Source organism: Myotis nattereri, assembly GCF_964212035.1.
Source record: "Myotis nattereri genome assembly, chromosome: 16".
Taxonomy (NCBI): Eukaryota; Metazoa; Chordata; class Mammalia; order Chiroptera; family Vespertilionidae; genus Myotis; species Myotis nattereri.
In genome coordinates, this window is record NC_138091.1 from 32,115,120 (window position 1) to 32,134,471 (window position 19,352).

The window sequence follows — 19,352 nt, forward strand, 5'->3', positions numbered from 1 at the left end:
GACACTACATAATAACGATGTTCCCAACCACAGCAGACGGGGCCAGAGCAAGTCTTTCTTGACTATGGTTTGGGGCCGTGAAGGGAACATGATGGGAATGGGAGCTGCTTAATCCTCACTGTCTGGCCCCCATGCTTGGCTCCCAATAGACTCACCACTTTTGAAGGTAGACACTTCCTTTATGAAACAGGGGAAGAAAAAAACAGACGTTTCCTATTCTCCCTAGAGGTGTGTGGGCTGGAGGGCAGCACCCCCCGATGTGCACACACATGCGTTTACACGCACTCCCACGAGCAGAACAGCCTCTCCAGCTCCCCCGGGGCTCCTGCCTCCAAGCACCGCTTCGCAGCCTAGAACCCACGTGCGGGCCTGACCGGTGGTGACCTGCCAAGGGATCGATCCCCCCTCTCCCGACCTGGGTTCTCTCCTTGATAACGTGTGGAACAGGGGCGGGCGAATTGTCAGGCTCCTCGTGGCCCTGACCTGCTACGTTTCCCACTCCCAGGGGGTTTGTTCACTCCCCCACCGGCCCTGCCTGGCCAGCCGGGTAGGGACGGGCTGCCCAGGGAGGCTTGTACCCGCGCGGGGCCCTGTTGCACCAAAGACAAACCTGCCCCCTCACAATGGTGCCTACGTATGCCCCCACTGCGCTGGGAGACACACAGCCACCCAGGCCGGGCTGGCCATTCAGGGCGGCGGCCGAGAGGCTCAAGAACAAAGGCTGAGCTGGATGGGGAAGGGGCCTGCCCTGGACGTGCGGGGAAGGGAGCCCTAGGGCTGTTCGAGACGTTACCGCTCCTTCCCTTCGGAGGTCCGAGGGGAGGAAAAGCTCCGGGCTGCTCTCCTTCCCACACACAGGTTTGGGGGAGGAGAAGGGGGTCTTTGTCTTTTCCTCCGGGGCTGATGGCTTCACCCCCTTCCCCTGCCTCTCCCTGAGGTCAGGATCTCGACCTCTCTCCCCACCAGCTCCCCGGGCCTGTAATCTCCACCCTCCGCTCTCCCTTTATTCTCTTGGGGCCTTGAGCCCCGCCCTCTCTCCTCACTCTCAGCCTGGATTCCTTCCCCGGCCTGGCCTCTCCCGCCCCGTGTGCGGGGGTCTGCATTCTCCTTTCTCTCCTCGGGCCCCGGCGCCCTCCCCCACCCTCCCCGGCTCCCCCTCCGCCCCGCCTCCCTCCGCCGCGAGGCATTGTGGGAGGAAACAAGATGTGGGGCGAGAGCGGCGCGGGGAGAAGCCCGCAGTGCGGGGCCGGCCCGGCGCAGCCAATGGGGAGCGCGGACGGCGGCGCGCGCGGCGGGGGGGCGGGGCGGGGCGCTATTTCAGGGGGGGCCGCGCACCGGTCGCTCTCAGCGGCGGAGCGGAGCGGAGCTGCGAGGCGCCAGCGCGGAGCAGGCGGCCGGCGGGCGCGAGGAGTGAGGGCGGCCGGGGAGGCTCCAAGGGCGGACGGCAGCGGCCAGCTCTCGGCCCGGGGCTGCGGGAGCCGGAGACCGCGGCGGCGGCGGCGGCGGCTGCCGGAGGAGCCCAGGGGACACCGCCCCTGCCCGCGCCCGGCCTCAGGCCATCGCTGCTCCCTCGGGGCCTCGCGCGGAGTCGCCTGCGTGAAGGTGAGCGGTGGTTGGGGCGTCCCCTGGGCGGCGGCCGACACGCCGTGCCCCGTCGGCCTCCTCTGCCCGCGAGGGGCCCGGCGCAGGGCTGGCTTCGGCGTGACGCCCCCGACGCCCCTCCTTTCCCGAGCTGCGCCACCCTCCGCCTTCGCGACCCCTCGGGGCGCGGCCGGAGGCCCGGGGCTGCGGAGTGGCGGCTCTCGTCCCCCGGGAGTCCCCCCGTGCTGCATGGAGGCTTCTGGTGTTTGGGGCCGAGGGGGTGGGGTGGAGAGGACTCGGGCGTGACGCGGCTCCTGCCGTCGTCGTCGCCGCCACCAGCGCCACCGAAACCGCCACCGCCACCGCCGCTCTCTGGGGCGCCCTTCCTGCGGCGAAGACGCCCAGTCACCCTCGCACCGCTCGGGCCGGCGGGGCGGAGGTGGGGCGGAGGGTGCCTCTCCTTCACCGGGTGCTGGCCTTCCGGGGGTGGGAGGGGTCAGGGACAGGGCCCCTGCGGGGGTCTGAAGGAGGGAACACTAGCGCGCGTGTGTGTTGGGGAGCGCGGTTCTGGTCTCTCCGGGGCTTAGCCTTCTTTGTCGCAGAACCGAGGACAGAGGATGGGAGCTGCTGGGGGGAGCCCTCTTCGCCTTCAGAGGCGCTCCTGGCTCGTGACCGAGGCGGCTGGCCTGGGCCCCCCGGTTACCCTTCTGTCTGGAGGCCCGGGGCCTGGCTGTTTCCCCCCGGAAGGAGGGGCTCGGCCGGCCTCTCCGGATCCCTTTCCCACTGGCACCTCGGACAGGGGAGACCGGGGCTAGGCCTCACCTCTCAGCCGCCTGGGGGGCCAGGGGTGAAGAATCGTGGCATTGTAGTCACAAGACCGACGTTATGTAACTGCAGGCTCCCTCCTGGAGGGTAAGGTGGCTTTAATTACTGTGATAAAGTTGTTCCTTTGCACACTTTGGGGATGAGGCAGCGGAGCAAGGTGAGCTTGCTGGGAAGGGGTGCTCCTTTGGGACTTGAGCTTGCCCGTGGGGCACCTGGCCCCACCCCCAGCCGGAGTGTATGGGCTGTGCCCCCTTCTGAGTGGGGAGCTGGGATAGGATACCAGGCGACACTAGTTTTCTGGACAATACGTACAGAGAGACATCCTCCCTGTGCTGCTCTAGTACCTTTGCTCAAACTCACGAAGTTGCCTCATTTATTTAAAAATCAGTTTTTTAAAAAGACTATGTTGAATTGCCCAAGGTCATATAGGTAGTGCTCACAGACTCCTCTTGAGGCTCTCACTTTTCCTCCCTCCCGGGATGTGGGGACAGAGGGTGCTCATCCACTAACCCTTAGCCCTGCCACCTCTGCTGAAGGAGGACCAGCCCTGCTTAGATGGATAGTGCCAGACAGGTGCTTTGGACTCAGTTAAGGGTGCCTAGCTGGCAGCTGCTTTGCATGTATTTTTTTGCATCTGATACAGGCTAAAGGAGTAGTTGTGAATTGTTTCCCTTTCAGCCTACCCAGCCCACATGTTAGTGTATTCAGAGATCAGGGTAGCCTGGAACGATACCAGGGATCTCTTTGAGCATGCAGTATCCTGTGTAGCCTTGTATCAGACAGGGCTGGAATGACAGCATTTTTTTGTCCACTGTGCTGGGCCCACAGTGGTATTTTGGGGAGTGGGACATGGGGTGGGGGGGGTGGATTGTTACTGCTTTGTGTGACAGAACTGTGGCCAAGGACAGAGGATAGGATTTTGCAGCTCATCTCCTTTATTCTTGAAAAGCACCCTCACATGCTACAGACTGCTAGGCAGGTTTTAGCCAGCCCTCCTGGGATTCTTGTCATCCTAGGAAGGGACCATGCAAGGCCTACCCCAGAACTCTTTATGTTGCTATAGGATGAATCCCTGGTTTAGATATCAGAGCTATGAAAAGGGGGTGTTAAAATAATTCTTCACCTTTTGTTATGTCGCCATGGGGCATTGGTAGCCTTGATGTTGGCAACATTTTCTGTGAAGGGCCAGATAGTAAACATTGTAGGCTTTATATGCCATACAGTCTTTTGCAACTACTCATCTCTGCCATTGTGGTGTGTTCCTCTAAAATGATTTACAAAAAAAGGTGACTCTCTAAATCTAGCCAATGGGATAGACCCGTACGTAGACTGTTTTTTGTTAGCAGATGTTCTCGTGTAATTTTAATTAAGCCTTATAACAACCCCCTGATACTTAGCTGTTGCTACCCTTGTTGCTAAAATTCCTAGTCTGTCTTCTTTCTACTGTGATACCAATGATGTAATAATGGTCATTAAATCAAGGGTTTATTGTCTTCCGGTGTTATGCCACCTGGTGTACCCTCCAGATAACCCCACAGTAATGGCATGAAAATACAAAAGTTAAGTAATTTGCCCAAGGACACAGATAGCAGATGATATATTATAGTGTCTTGGCTATTGGTGCTATTCAAAATATCAGAAATAGATAAATTTAGAGTTGGAAAATCCTCTTTATATATGATAAAAACTGATGGCTATATCTTTGTTACTATTTATCTTGTATTTCCCAGGCTTGGAGGCCATATCTCAGTTAAAAGCTTACATGCTCCTTCTATTGCCTCTGGTCTTGTGCTTTCTGTTGTTCTTACCCTCTGTGCTCCCCTCTCCCACTGAGGCCCCACACCCAGTTTCTAATACTTATTGTCCAGAGTCATGGGGTTGGTTAGCCTTACATCTTTGCTTCTTCTGCAGTGTCACGATGTCTGACCGGAAGGCCGTGATCAAGAATGCAGACATGTCTGAGGACATGCAACAAGATGCCGTTGACTGCGCCACGCAGGCTATGGAGAAGTACAACATAGAGAAGGACATTGCTGCCTATATCAAGAAGGTGCATTGGGAGAGCTGTGGCTGGTGTCCAGGGGTGGGGACTGGCAACTGAACTGTACCCCACAGAGGGCTGGAGCGTGGGACATAGGAAAACAGCTATACTCAATGCAAACAAAACCCTAGGAACTTGCAAAGCAGACAAATTAGAGAGTGATTATTAATGCCAAATAATTTATCTTAGGTATTTTTTTTTAATATATTTTATTGATTTTTGACAGAGAGGAAGGGAGAGAGATAGAGAGTTAGAAACATCGATGAGAGAGAAACATCGATCAGCTGCCTCCTGCACATCTCCCACTGGGGATGTGCCCGCAACCCAGGTACATGCCTCTGACCGGAATCGAACCTGGGACCCTTCAGTCTGCAGGCCGACGCTCTATCCACTGAGCCAAACCGGTTTCGGCTATCTTAGGTATTTTTAATAGGAACTCTGTTGGGGTGTGTGTGTGTGTGTGTATTTACAGATAATTATGTCACTGCAAGGGATCGGGGAGAGAAGCTTCAGGATTAAATATAACTAGTCCAATTCAGAACTATTCATAATGAACATCAAGAATATATGAATGGGCCCTAACCGGTTTGGCTCAGTGGATAGAGCGTCGGCCTGCGAACTCAAAGGTCCCAGGTTTGATTCGGTCAAGGGCATGTACCTTGGTTGCGGGCACATCCCCAGTTGGAGGTATGCAGGAGGCAGCTGATTGATGTTTCTCTCTCATCAATGTTTCTAACTCTCTATCCCTCTCCCTTCCTCTCTGAAAAAAAGTCAATAAAATAAAAGAATATATGAATGGATAATATAAGATTGTATACAAGTTTTCAGGGAATTTTATCATTTAAAGTGGTATATATCCCTATAATAATACTCATGTAGGAAGCTTCCTTTTCTTTCTCTTAAAAAGGACTTGGGGAGAAACACACACACACAAACACTAAAAAGGATTGCTCTTCTCACCTACCTTCTTAAGAAAAGGGTGGGCTTAATATATATATATATATATATATTTTAGTGGATGAGCAATATTGGGACAATGGGTTTAGTCCCTGAAAAATTCCTGAGTGAATGGTTGAATATTTAGGAGCTAGAAGTGATACACAGGCCCTGATTCCTCGTCAGGATCCATATCCATTGGTGGCATAGTCCTAGTATTTGATATTCTGAGCTCGTATCCTAAGAGGATGCCTAAAAGTAGTGGCATTCTGGTCTATAGAGGTAGTAGGGTGTCCTGGAGTTTTACAGAACTCTCTTTTTACCCATATGGGTGGGATGAGAAGAGGATACTGCAAGGTTCTCTATATGTGGAACCAGCAAGGCTCTTAGGCGTGCCAGCTCCTTGCTGAGTGATAGCCTTGTTCTGAAGAGAATCCAGAATCAGAGACTCTGAAAGCCAGAAGAATCCTTAGATATAACTGGTCCAGCTTTCTGATTTTGCTGATGGGGAAAATGAGACCTAGGAAAATAACTATGGCTCTCTTATGTTACAGTCTTGAGTCAGGATTAAAGCTGAGTTTGGTGATGCATGCCCTTTCCACTGTTCCTTAATATCTTTGGAGTCATGTGGTGTGGGAGTTGTGGATGTTGAGTCCCAGGGTTGGCAGCATTGCTGGGCCAATGGTGGAGGGCTATTGCCTTTTCATAGCTATGGAAGGATGCATTTAGAACTGAGCCATCGGTTTCCTACTGTACCCACAGGGTGGCAGGGAGCTGTCTATGATTAGGTCACAAAGATTTCCTAAGTGGCTTTGATACTGAACTTGTGTCCCTGAGAGAAATGAGGGAATTGTCTTGATCTCATGCTGAGGTCCTGGTTCTATTAACAGCGTACACACTGCCTGGTGTACAGGGAACGCCTTTAATGTTGACTCACACAGAACTGCTTCCTGACGTTTGGTCCCCATTTTGTTCTGGTGTCTTGGGTTTTGGCATTTGGAAATACTGGGTTAGTAATGAGGGTGGCGACTCAGCAAGGCTTGCCCCTCCGTTTTATTCGTGCTGTGTGACACTGGAGTGGTCCTTTGTGCCACTGGCTTCTCTGATTCCCTTGCTGAAGAGTCACAGGGTGGGCTATTGAATAGGGTAGCTAGGGGGAGGAGAGATGATCAGGGTGTAAAGTGCTAGCGAGAAATAGTGGAGCCTTTGTGGTGTTACACTATTAATGAGGGAGGGAGTGTCCTAGCCAGTTTTAGAACCTGAGCTCCTGAGGTTCCGGGAGCTGAGGCGGTGGGTGGGGGTTGATAACTAAACTGACCAGACTCCCATTCTGATTTCTCATCCTCCAGCTGTCTAATCACCTTTCTTCTCTACCTTTTATTTTTCTTTCAGGAATTTGACAAGAAATACAACCCTACCTGGCATTGTATTGTGGGCCGAAATTTTGGCAGCTACGTTACACACGAGACAAAGCACTTCATCTATTTTTACTTGGGTCAAGTTGCAATCCTCCTCTTCAAGTCAGGCTAGGTGGCTGCAGAGAAGGTGTCAGTGGCGGCGGCGATGGCAAGCAGACGGCGTTGCTGGGACTATTTTGCACTGGGGCCAGCATCAGGATGTCCTCTCCAATGGCTGTGCTACTGCATGGACTGTATACTCGATTTCATGTGTATGTCGCAGTAAACAAAACCAAACTTCTTTCTGTTTAGTTGCCTGGGGAAGAAGGCTGCTTTACATTTATTTTCAAAACTTAAAATTTTTTGTTGTTGGATTGCACTAGGAAATCTCTCCCACTCCTTCCTTTTCTCTTTCTCTCTCTTTATAAACTAAGCCCTCAGTAAAGCCTGTAAAAAAACTAGGAGGGCTGGGGAAAGGAAGTCCGTTTCTGGAGGTGGAACTAAAACTGCAGCTGCCTCTTCCTGGTGGTGGAGGCTGTAGGGGGACAGTGTTAGAATCAGCGAGGAGAGAGGAATAGGAAGGAGGGGAGGGGGATTGATCTAGTACCAGGGAGACTATTCCACTGAACTGTGATTCCACGGCTTGGGGCAGAGTGGGGTTAGGGGGGATGGGTTCTTTAAGGGGCCCTGAGACGTGTTTGTCTGTGGTGTGTGGGAGTGGGGAGCAAATTTGTCTTGCTGTCTTTGTCAGAAAAGTTTCTAAGTAAGGGCTGTGTCTTTGTGGATTATCTTCCTGTCAGAGCCCATGCTAGAAGGATGTTGGAGGTAGGATTAGCTTGATTTTTTTTTCTTTTTATTCTTCTCTACTTCTTTCTGCTCCCTGCTCAGCCCTCAGTTTTCTCATTCCTCTCGAGTTCTCTTAGAGCAGCCCCTGTTAGTTGGCTGGCAAGGGAATTTCTGGTGACTGTAGTTCCTTAGTTAGGTCTTAGCAGTCAAACCAAATCAATGTCTCCTCTGTGTATATGTGTGTGTTTGTCAGTGTGTGCGTGTGCGCGTGTGTGTGTGTGTGTGTGTGTCTTGGTTTGGGGTAGAGGGGAGGGAAGGGCAGGATGGTATGGAATCTCTAGGGTATATGGGTAGTTAGGGTACACAGTTAGTTCTAAGTGGGCCTTTATGTTAAAAATTTTTGGGAGGTGAAGACAGATGTAAACCCCCCACCCACCCCACCCCACTCCACTCTTAGCCACCTTGCCCAGACACTGCGCTGTGGCTGTGTGCTCCCAGGAAGGTTTCAGGAGGATAGCCCACAATGAGTTGACCATGCTGTCATCTGTCCTGAAGTTGGCTCTCAGTGGAGAGGGAAAGTGACTTTGTGGTTGGTTGCCACCTCTTGTGGGGGGTAGGGATGGAAGTGATAAGGGCTGTGAGGGGCTTGGGAAGAAGTTTGCAGTAATGAAGCCAGGTATCAGGAGATGGAGCAGGGCCGCTAGTGGGAGGAGATTCCAAGGAGAGTGCTGGGAAACCTTGTCTGTTGATCAAATAGAGGTGGGGTGGGATATGGGTGGGGGAGTCATTGCTGACTGAGCTGCTGATTCTTGTAAATTGCATTTAAAACTCTCTTGTGTACGGTTGACACTGGTGGGGTTTGGGTCTAGCTCACTTTTTTTTTTTTTCCAACTCCATCCTTGGGGCTGGTGGGAAGGCAGGAGAATATCCCCTCTCCAAGTCTTTAGTGTTTGCTGAGCTTTCTGATGCTGACAGGGGAGGGTGGAAATTGGGATGATGAGTGAGTTCCCTGTACCAAACCCTTTTATGAATGTTCAAATCTGTGTTTCCCCCTGTCCTCCCAGACTTGTGTGGCCAGTTGGAAATGTCCGGTTTGTGTTCATCTCCCTCATTTCTGGAGTTGGGGCTGAGACCCTGCCACATCTCCTATGCTCTGCATCCATGCCTCTTTTGGACATTAAAGGTTGATTGATGCACTTCTGAGCTGTTTGGGTTTCTTTGGGGTTAAAGGGGTTGGTCAGATGCAGTGGTGCCATACAAGTGTGGGGTGGATGGTATCTAGGGTGGAGTAGGATCGGGGCTCAAGAGATAAGACCAGGCAGAGAGGTACTGATTGGTCTGAATCAAGTTTTAGTTGTAGGGCCTAGGGTTGGCCCCTTAAGTGGCAGAAAACTAACCAGCAGCACTCACCCACAAGGCTTCTTGGGTCCCTTGGTAGAGATGGCCAGGTGAGCTGCATTTTGGATCTTCAGTATAATACATGTTGCCTTCCCAATTTCCAGCTCCAGGTTCAGTTTCCAGGTCCAGGATGGCAGTTTGTAGCTGCTGTGCTGGACCTAGAGGAGCTTGGTTTAGAACCTCTGGCCAAAGCTCATACGCATCACATGCCTCATTCTACGCTTCCCTGAGACCAAGATTGTCTACTAGCTAAGTCCTGCTCTGGCCACTCCAAAATGGAAAAGCTGGGGGTCTTCAGAAAGATGGAAACTCTTTTGATGGATCCTGAGTGGATCTTGACTCGGGTTAACCTGGTTGTCCCACTTGGGGGCTCCTGCCCCAACATACCTGGACAAGTCAGTACCGAGACACTTTGTAAGAGTGTCTGCCATCCCTGACCCTGAACTGTTGGGATTCTGGGCGGAGGTGTTAGAGAGCAGAGGTACTTTGTACTCATTTCTGTTGTCAGTTACTCAAAAACATTTTACTGAGTTCTTGTGTACTTGGGCCTAGGATGCTATTCACACAGGAGAACACAATAGGCAAATTCTGTGCTTCCATGGCATGCATGTTCTAATGGGTTAGAGCAGACCTATACATTAGGTTTTAAATATTTTTGTCCTGACCCTAGGATATTCCATTTATTTTTAGAGAAAGTGGGAGGGAAGGAGGAAGTGGGGGGGGGGGGGGAGAGAAACATCAATATGAGAAAGACACAAGACTGGTTGCCTCCCACATACACCTCAACTGGATCGAACTTGCAACCAAATTATGTGCAGTTGAACCGGAATCGAACCAGCGACCCTTTGGTCCATGGGCCAACACTAACCACTGAGCAAAACCTGTCAGGGCTCTTAAAAAAGTGGTGAGCTGCTGGAATTGCTGTCTTGGGCTTTCTAGAGAGGCCAATCATGCAAAATAGAGTGGTAGTGTATGTGAACACAAGATCTAGAATCAAGTCCTGTGGTTGAGTCTCAGCTCCAACAATTACTGTATGAATTTAGACAAGTCATTTGACCTCTCTGAGGCTCATTTGTAAAATGGGGATAATACCAGTCTACCTTAAAGAATAGTTATTAGGACCAAATGACATCGTAAGTGCTTTGAAATTGGAAAACAATGATGATGACACTGCAAGAATAAAGAATTCTGGGAGTCAGTCTCCTGAAATTACCCCATTTTATGTAGAAAGAAATTAAGGACCAGACAGGGAAAGAAACATAGTGTCACATGGATGTTTGGGACAATTGGAATATAGAACTTGGTCTCCAGACTCTCAGACCCGGTCTGATCCTGTTTTGAGGTGATGGGGAGGACTAATTCATCACCAGGTACTGAGCCCCTACTGAACTGTGGAATGCCCTATACTTGGTGGTGGTATGCAGTTCAGTGGTTTTTAGTATATTCAAAGAGTTGTGGAGCTATCACCACTAATTCCAGAACATTTTCACTCCCCAAAAGAAACCTTGTTCCTATTTGCAGTCAGATCCATTACTCCTTCCCCCTAGTCCCTGGAAATCACCAATCTCTCTATGAATTTGCCTATCTTAGGCATCTATACAGGCAGTCCTAGGGCTACGTCAGACTCAACGTAAGTCGTTTCGTGGTTATGTCGCCATCTCCCATTTACAGTATTTATAAAAAGAAGTTCCGTCACCTCGACGTATGTACATATGTGCTTTATGTTTTCATTATTTACCACAAGTAAAGGTCAGGAATTATTTTAAATTTTTTTTACTGTTTCGCTTCATTACTGTTGTGTATGTGTTCCATGTGAGTGATGTAGGTGCTTATGTAGGGTTCTGACTTACGGCAAAAATTGCATTACGTCGCACTGTAGGAACGGATCTCCGATGTAACCCGAGCACCTACTGTATATATAAAAGCTTAAGCGGCTGGCCGACCAGTAGCTATAACGTGCACTGACCACCAGGGGGCAGACGCTCAATTCAGGAGCAGAAACCACAGGCATGGCAATATGGAACAGACTGATGAATCTCAGAGGGAAGTGGGGGGGGGGGGGTTGCGGTCCCTTGGCCTGGCCTGCAGGGATAGGGCCGAAACTGGCTCTCCAACATCTCCCGAGGGGTCCCGGATTGGGAGAGGGTGCAGGCCAGGCTGGGGGACCCCCAGTGCACGAATTTTGTGCACCAGGCCTCTAGTAGTTTAATAAACATGAAAGGACTAACATATCTGCAGGCATGCCCTGAAAGAACACTATTCTAGGAGTGTTACCCTGACTTACCCAACTGAATCCTTTGTTAGAATAATCTTTTGAACTCATGGGACATACCCAGGAATTTTGGGGACTATGTCTGATGAATGTGTTCATTGATCCCTTTTGGATCAAAAACAAGCTCTGAGTCTCAAGGGCTGCAAGATTTTCTCAGTCCATCTCAGGTAGTTTTTGTGCTATCAGAGTTCCAGGGAAACAAACAACCAGTAGCATATTTTTCTTATCATCTACCTATCCATCCCTCAAGATTTAGGGTGAGAAATTGGCTTATATGATTGGGGGTGGAGTGGGGGAGAAGGCAAGTCTGGGATCTGTATTTCAGGCTGCAAAGAAGGTAAGGCTGGATGGAAACTTAGGTGGGAGCCAACACTGCAGTCCACAGGTGGAATTTCTTCCTCGGGGAAGCCTTCGTCCGGCCTTTCAGCTGGTTGGATCAGGTCCACCCACGTTATCCAGGAAAACCTCCTTTACATAAAGTGAACTGATTGAATATGTAGGTCAAATTAAGGCTAGTCAAATTAACACCAAACTGATCACAGCTCACATCTAGTCAACCTGGCACCCACATACATCTCCTTAAACAAACTTAGTCTCCAATAAAACCAATAACAAGTCATACTTAACACGATACAATTATCCTGCGTTACAACTGAAAATGTGCTTACCCTTTCCCCAGAGGAGGATGTGAAGTCTGGGTGATGTTCACTCTTCTCCCGACAGTCCTGTAACTTCGATAATGTGAAATTAGCTATTATTAATACATTTTAGATGACAAGGAGATAAGAGGGGAGAAAAATATACACAAATTAACATTTATTCTTCATTTTATTTTAAATAAAATTTAAGATAAAATGAAGAATAAATACTTATACAGTCCTAATCTCTGCAATTAGGTGGAATGACCACTATGCATTGCATTCTTTCCTTTGCCTTAGTAAGCACCTTGGCACTGGTTGTGGTTCTTTTCCTAATGGGATGCTCCCAAACCTTCATTCTTGAGGGTCTGTGCCATTACAAGTTTTGCTGGATTGTGTTAGAGTTTTCCATTGGCTTGAATCACAGGGCCCTAAGGAATCGTCTATATTTCAGGCATACTTTTTTTTACCTCTATAGTAGCATCCCAATCTCCCCTTTGTAGTCAGAATCAATCACCCCAGGCAGTACAACTCCCTTCTTTGCCTATTGATTCAGAGGCGTGAGGAGCCCAAAATGACCAGGTGGCAGTCTTCCAATTCAACGGAATTCCATTCCCCAGTTGAGGAACTGTAATTATTTTCTTTGGTTGCTTGTGACTCAATGTGAGGTCCTGCAAAGGAAGGGCCATACTGTATTCCCTTTTGAATTCATTCTGTACCTACGATTTGTGCACAGAATAAATGTAGTTGCACGCACACGGGGAAGCAGCACCACCTTCTGGCCAAAGTGGGTAATGCTGCACACGGGGAAGCAGCACCACCACCTGGCCAAAATGGGTAATGCTGCACTGGAGCGGGAGAGAGATCTCTTCAGTGCAAGAAACCTGTGGCCAGAGTTCAAGGAGAGAGAGAGAGAGAGAAGAGAAGGGAAGGGAAGGGAAGGGAAGGGAAGGGAAGGGAAGGGAAGGGGAGGGGAGGGGAGGGGAGGGGAGGGGAGGGGAGGGGAGGGGGGGAGGGGAGGAGGAGAGGAGGAGGGGAGGGGAGGGGAGAGGAGAGGAGAGGAGGAGAAGAGGAGAGGAGAGGAGAGAAGAGAAGAGGAGAGGAGGAGAGAGGGGGAGAGAGGGGGAGAGAGGGAGAAGAGAGAGAAGAGAGAGAGAGGAAGGGAGGGAGGGAGGGAGGGAGAGAGAGAGAGAGAGAGAGAGAGAGAGAGAGAGTGCAAACTGTGGTAGATACCACTTTGCTTTTCCAACTTTGCCATCCTCCACCCTCAGAATTTTAGCCTGAGGATGGTAGAGGCATTCTGGCCTCTGGAATGAGGGGGTTGCTTTGAGGAAATCTGATAGGAATCACCCCCTTGCCCCCACAGTGCAGAGGGGTAAACCAGGCTCAGAGAGGTGAAGACTCACTCAAGGTCACCCTGCAAGGTAGTGGCAGTGCCAGGACTGGAATTAGCATACCTGACTCCTCATTCAGGACTCTCCCTAAGATCCCAACCACAGAACACTTTCCTTCTGAAGGCTGACGTTTGTGGCTTTTTAAAGCTGTCATCTCTTTGAAATGGATGAGCAATTTGGGAAAAGTCATTTGGTTGATGGTTACACACAGGGAGCTAGGGTGGGGAGTTAAGGGAAATACCACTTATTGAACAAGTTATGTGCTGGGCATCTGATATGTATTATCTTAGACGTTATCATCTGTACAATGGAGATAATAATTGCAGCTATTTCAAATGATTATCCTATCTAATAATAGACAAACAGGGTAATTGACCATACCTTCGCTACACCTCCCATTGGCTAATCAGTGCAATATGCAAATTAACCACCAACAAAGATGGCGGTTAATTTGCATACGTAGGCTCCAAGCGGCGGAGCGAAGACTGAAGGAGAGCCGGAGCCGCAAAGACGGAAGGTGGCTTCAGCTGGAGTGAAGGCCTGGGTCCTGGGTGCCGGAGGAAAACCAGTGCCGGCAGCCAGGAGAAGGGAAGGCCTATTGCACAAATCTCTTCGTGCAACAGGCCTCTAGTCTCTATATATAAAAGGCTAAGTGTCTGTCTGTCCCACAGGTAGCTATGACATGCACTGACCACCAGAGGGCAGACGCTCAATGCAGGAGCTGCCATGACACCCAATGGCCACTTAAAAATAAACAGCACCACGAACCTGGTGCCTACAAACCCACACTTGGCTTCCCCCAAGTGGGACACAGGTCCTGCCACCACCCCGGAGTCACCGCCACCAAATCGCAGTCAACGCTGCCAAGACGCCATGGTGCAAAATGCAGCCCACAGCCCAGCCCAGCCCTGAAATGGTCGCTGTGGGTGCTGGGTAATGACATGACGTAGCAACGCCTGGCTTCCTCTCCCTAGTGACTAGCCTCCTTGGAGTTTCTTCAGCCCAGAAACACGACTTGCTTTATAGCCAGGTGCAAACATTTCACACTTTAACCAAATGTTTGTGAAGTGTTTTCATGTGCCTCATCTCATTTGATCCTCACAGAAGTCCTAGAGCAGGTAGATAGGAGACTTGGTAGAATCCTATTTTCTTTTCATTAGCCCGAAAATGGAGGTTTAGAAAGCTTAGAAATTTGACCTGACTGAAAAGAAGTAAGAAATGGTGGACCTTGAAAATGACTTCAGGTTTTCTCACTGTGCAGAATATAGTCAAACACTGCTGCAGTTAAATATTTTACCTTTTGTTCTCCCTGCGTCACCTACAATAATAATCTGCTTCGCGTTGATATTTACTGCAGTATTGCTGACAATTACCTGAAAGAGAAGTTGGGGTGCTTCACTGGGCTGGGAAAAGTTTAGCTAAATCAGAAAGCAGGTCTAATTAAGCAAGTTTATTCTATATACAAGTTTATTCTAAAAGGCTAAGTTGACTCACGCATTCACAATACATATAAAGCTCTCGCTGGCGCCAATCGCACACTTGTGATTCGATCTGTCATTGTTGATTGTGAATTTGGTTGACACTCCTATTATAGAGAAAGGGCGAATAGCGATATTAAAATATTTCTTCTAATTAATTTCCTTTCAATGTGCATGAATCCGTGCATGGGGACACTAGTTATAAATAAAGTAATGTAACTGTAGTCATATTTGTAAATGCTGATATATATGTAAAGTTGCTGGGATATAGTTAGTAAGCACTCCGTGAGTTTTAGGTTTTGTGTCAAATTTTCTGGGATGCAGTGAGTTACTTAGTAACCGTCTGATCATTTCAGAGCTTTCTTTTAATAGGCAGGTCTGGAGGTGTGTTCTGTCTAGGACTAAGTATTCCCTACTACTTCCTGAGTATGTTACTCAATGCCTGGGAATCACACATTTTCACAGTCTGGCTGGCGGCAGCAGGCACCATTTCTGGCTCTGTTCTCTCATCTGTTCAGATGGTTCTTTCCTGGCCTCAGAGTTTCCTCACACACATTCCCTGATCAGTACTTTGCTGAATACTCGAGGGGGACCCTCTGTACTTCTCTGGGGTTCTCTCTCTCCTCTCCAGCACTCTGTCTTGAGAAGTCTCCCCACCTCAGTTTCCCCAGACTCAGTTAGGTCTCCTCAACTCAGGAGTTGTCTGGGATCCACCTGGGACTCCCCATGTGCACTGCAGCCTGGAAACTTTTTCTCGGCAGTAAGTGGGGTGACCTCAGGGCTCACATAATTTCTTTTCCTGTTTTGGGGGGATCATTGTCCTTCATTACCCACCCAGTGTCCAGAGTCTTGCTTGGTTATTTTGGTTGTTTCAAGCAGGAAAATAAATCTGATCCCTGTTACTTTATCTTTGGTAGGAGCACATGTCTATCAATTAGATTTTGCTGCATAACAAAGCTGCACCCCAAATGTAGTGGCTTAACCATTTTTTTTCCTCATATTGGGCAGGTTGGCACTTTGGGCCAGGTCGTTCTGCTGGTCTTGGCAGGACTAATTCCTGAGTCTGCAGTCAGTGATGAGCCAGCATGTGGCTCTGCTTCCTGGGCATTTGCTGGGTGTTGACTGGAGTGAGGGGGGCAGCTGGGCCATGTGTCTCTCCTCATCTAGCAGGCTAGCTTGGCCTTGTGCACACAGTGGCTGGGTTTTAAGAACACAAGAGAACAGGCTCCATGTTGAACAATATTCAAGTCTACTGTAGCATCACGTTTGCTATTGTCCCTTTGGCCAAAGCAAGTCATGAACTCAGATTCAAGGGGTTGATGAGAGGAAGCACAAGGTCACACTGAATGTAAGAGGGTAAGAATTATAGTCATTTTAAAGGACCAGTCTATTGTAGCTATTATTTCACTTCAATCCCCACAACAAACCAGGTGGTGGATCTTACCATCAACCTTTTCCAGATGAAAAAAACTGAAGCTCAGAGAGGTTGAGAGGGTTACATAAGATCTCACAGCTAGAAAAGGGCAGAGCCAGGACTGACTCAGGGTCTGACTGACTCTAGCTCTTGCTGTAGTCACTGCATTGTGTGCTTGGCCTGGTGTGTGCACACATGTTTGTGTGATTCTGATCAGGTACATTTGTATTCAACACTATCAACAGTTCATCTCCCACCCTGTCCCCTGCTGCCTGCCCCACCCCCCCGCCTCCACTCCTGCCTTGACCTTTCCATTCTCTGGGTCCTTTCTGACACTCTGCCACCATCCCACCCCCAGACAGAGGCCCTGGCCTGAGGCCCTTCCTCTCAGGCCCTGTGGGGCTGATGCATGCTTAGCCGGAGACCTGTGTATGTCGGGGTCTGGGTGCAGAGGAGTTCACAGGGGCTAATGACCTCTGTCTGCTTATTTCTCATTTGGTCCATCAGCCCCTTCCTCCCCGTGCTGCTCGGAAAGCCTCCGTGGGGCAAGTCTTTCTTGTCCCCATTTCTCCCTCGAGGTCAAAGACAGATGGGCCCTTGATTGGCCCAAGTGAGAGCGCAGCACTCTACTGCCTCAGTCCTTCAGGGGCTTCTGATTTTTGTTGTTTTGCTAGATCCAAGCTAAATTTATTTTCCTGGCACCCAAGCCCTCCATGATATCATCCTAACCTACTTTCCCATTCTATTTCTCACTGCCCATGCTCGCTGTCTCCATAATTTCGCCAAGGACACTGTGGCTTTGCCCCCTCTGGGCTCCGGCCCCAGATTACCCTTTTCTATCTCCTGCTCCCTCATAGCTCCTCCCACCTTTGCTCCAGTTTGTGTGTTATGTCTAATCATTCCATTCAGGCTGTACCTTCTTGAGGAAGCAAACCTTATCTCATTTGTGTTTGACCAATCACAGAGCCTGGTACCCAACTGCATTCAGTGAGGTGTCCTAGAGAAGGACAGGCTGAGGGGCACCTTACTCTCCTCTTCAGGAGGCCCTGCTGTCGAGTTCTGCGAGATACACCTCTGTCCTCACAGTCACTTTCCCTCTTCTGCTCAAGGTCGCTTAGACGAGTTCCTGTTAATGGAAATCAAGAGACTCTTGGTTAGGAGAGGAAGGTGTGGTGTCTTAGCCTTCCCAGATAATAGTGTTTACCAGTATTGGACTCTTGGAAGCCTGAAGCATAAGGACGATCTATAATGGTGGAAACCTCAGGGAGTAGAGACAGCCAAGGGGACAAGATACTAACTATTTGGGGACTAGAAGGGTGTGCTTTGTGGCTCAGATCCTGGAGGAATCTGCAGGGTGAGGGCTGGGAGCTTGTTCAGTTTTCAGGGTTTCTGTCCTTGGTCCTGAACGGTCTTGTTGCTCCTTAAAATAGGATTGTTTCTTCTAACCAAGGGACATTAATAACTCCTGTGGAATGCCGTTCAGAGATCCTGAAATAGGTAAGGAATGAAGAGGTGAAGGAAAATAGAAGGAGAGGAGTGAGGAGAAAATATATATATATATATATATATATATATATATATATATATATATATAGAGAGAGAGAGAGAGAGAGAGAGAGAGAGAGAGAGAGAGAGGGAGAGAGAGAGAGATGCTGTTAGAAAGGCCAAAGAGCCCTTTGGTTTTAAAATAATTTTTACCATGAAAGAAACCACCCTAGACCTAGACTATGGCCCCAATACTGAAAAACTGAAGGATATGTAGAAATCTGAACACTAATCTAAGCAAATATGGGGGAGTATAGATAAGATTGGGAAAGCAATATCAGGATGGTTCAAGTGAAATATCAGTCATACTAAAGAGCTCATAATATTTATTTCTTATTACATATTTTTAATAAAATTACACATATGAAAATTTTACATATTAGTTACATAATATGTATATTTATAATACAACACATATTACAAATTTTTATGTATATCTGTATAATATATTATATTGTAAAATATGTTATACATTATATCTAATTATAATATACTAGAGGCCCAGTGCACGAAATTCATGAATGGGTAGGGTCTAGGCCTGGCTGACGATCAAGGCTGATTGGGGCCTTCCATCCCCTGGCTGCTGGCTGCCGGATGGGGCCTTCCTTCATTCCGCACCACTCCCTGGTGGTCAGTGTATGTCATAGCGAGCAGTTAAACTCCTGGTCGGTCGAACTCCTGAGGGGACAATTTGCATATTAGCCTTTTATTATATCCTATATAATAAAAGCCTAATATGCTAAGTGTCTGGTCATCCAGTCAGCTGTTCAACCAATCAAAGCATAATATGCTACTGATATGCTAAGGCCTCTCAGCTGCTCGCTATGACATGCACTGACCAGCAGGGGGCAGACAGTCGACTGGTCGACCAGTCGTTATGACGTGCACTGTCCACCAGGGGGCAGATGCTCCAACCAGTAGGTTAGCTTGCTGCTGGGGTCTGGCTGATAGGGACTGAGCAAGACAGGCCGGACCTGCCCTGGAGTCCTCCCGAGGCCCCTCCCACCAGGGGGCAGATGCAGTGAGCAGGCGGGTGGTAAGGAGCGAGGGGTCCTGGACTGCAAGAGGGCGCAGGCCGGGCTGAGGGACCCACCCCCCCCTCCCCTAGTGCACAAATTTCGTGCACCAGGCCTCTAGTATGATAATAATATCTTATGCATAATATCTACTTATAATATATAATGTTACATGTAATGTCTATAATATTTGTTACTACATATTCACTATAAAATTAAGCCATATGGAAAACTTTAAAGAAGAAAGCAATGGACCATCCTGTTTTGTCACTTGGAAATGGCATATTTCATAAAATCTAGGTTTTGACTCTAAGACAAATCATTTCTTGTATCACTAAAAAATGCTGCCATTTAAACCATGACATAGTGCTTTTTATCACTTCAAATTCTTATTGAAGGAACTCTTAGACTTGCTTAAATATATATTTAAGTATAAATATATATTTAAGATAATAATATATTATTATCATCCTATATAATAAAAGGCTAATATGCAAATCGACTGAACAGCAGAACAACTGGTCTCTATAACGTGCGCTGACCACCAGGGGGTGGCATGGAACGAAGGAAGGCCCCAGCTGGCAGCCAGGGAAGGAAGGATCTAAACCGGCAGTCGGACATCCCCTGAGTG

At 48.9% G+C, this 19,352-nt stretch overlaps 1 protein-coding gene across 1 annotated transcript; it reads left to right on the top strand.

Moving 5' to 3' along the window:
- The first annotated feature begins 1,347 nt into the window (after positions 1-1,347).
- Positions 1,348-8,762, top strand: DYNLL2 (dynein light chain LC8-type 2). Its single transcript, XM_081109245.1, has 3 exons — positions 1,348-1,602; positions 4,318-4,456; positions 6,776-8,762. The coding sequence occupies exons 2-3, from the start codon at positions 4,325-4,327 to the stop codon at positions 6,911-6,913; spliced, it is 270 nt and encodes an 89-aa protein (XP_080965371.1). The 5' UTR covers positions 1,348-1,602; positions 4,318-4,324; the 3' UTR covers positions 6,914-8,762.
- The last annotated feature ends 10,590 nt before the right edge of the window (positions 8,763-19,352 follow it).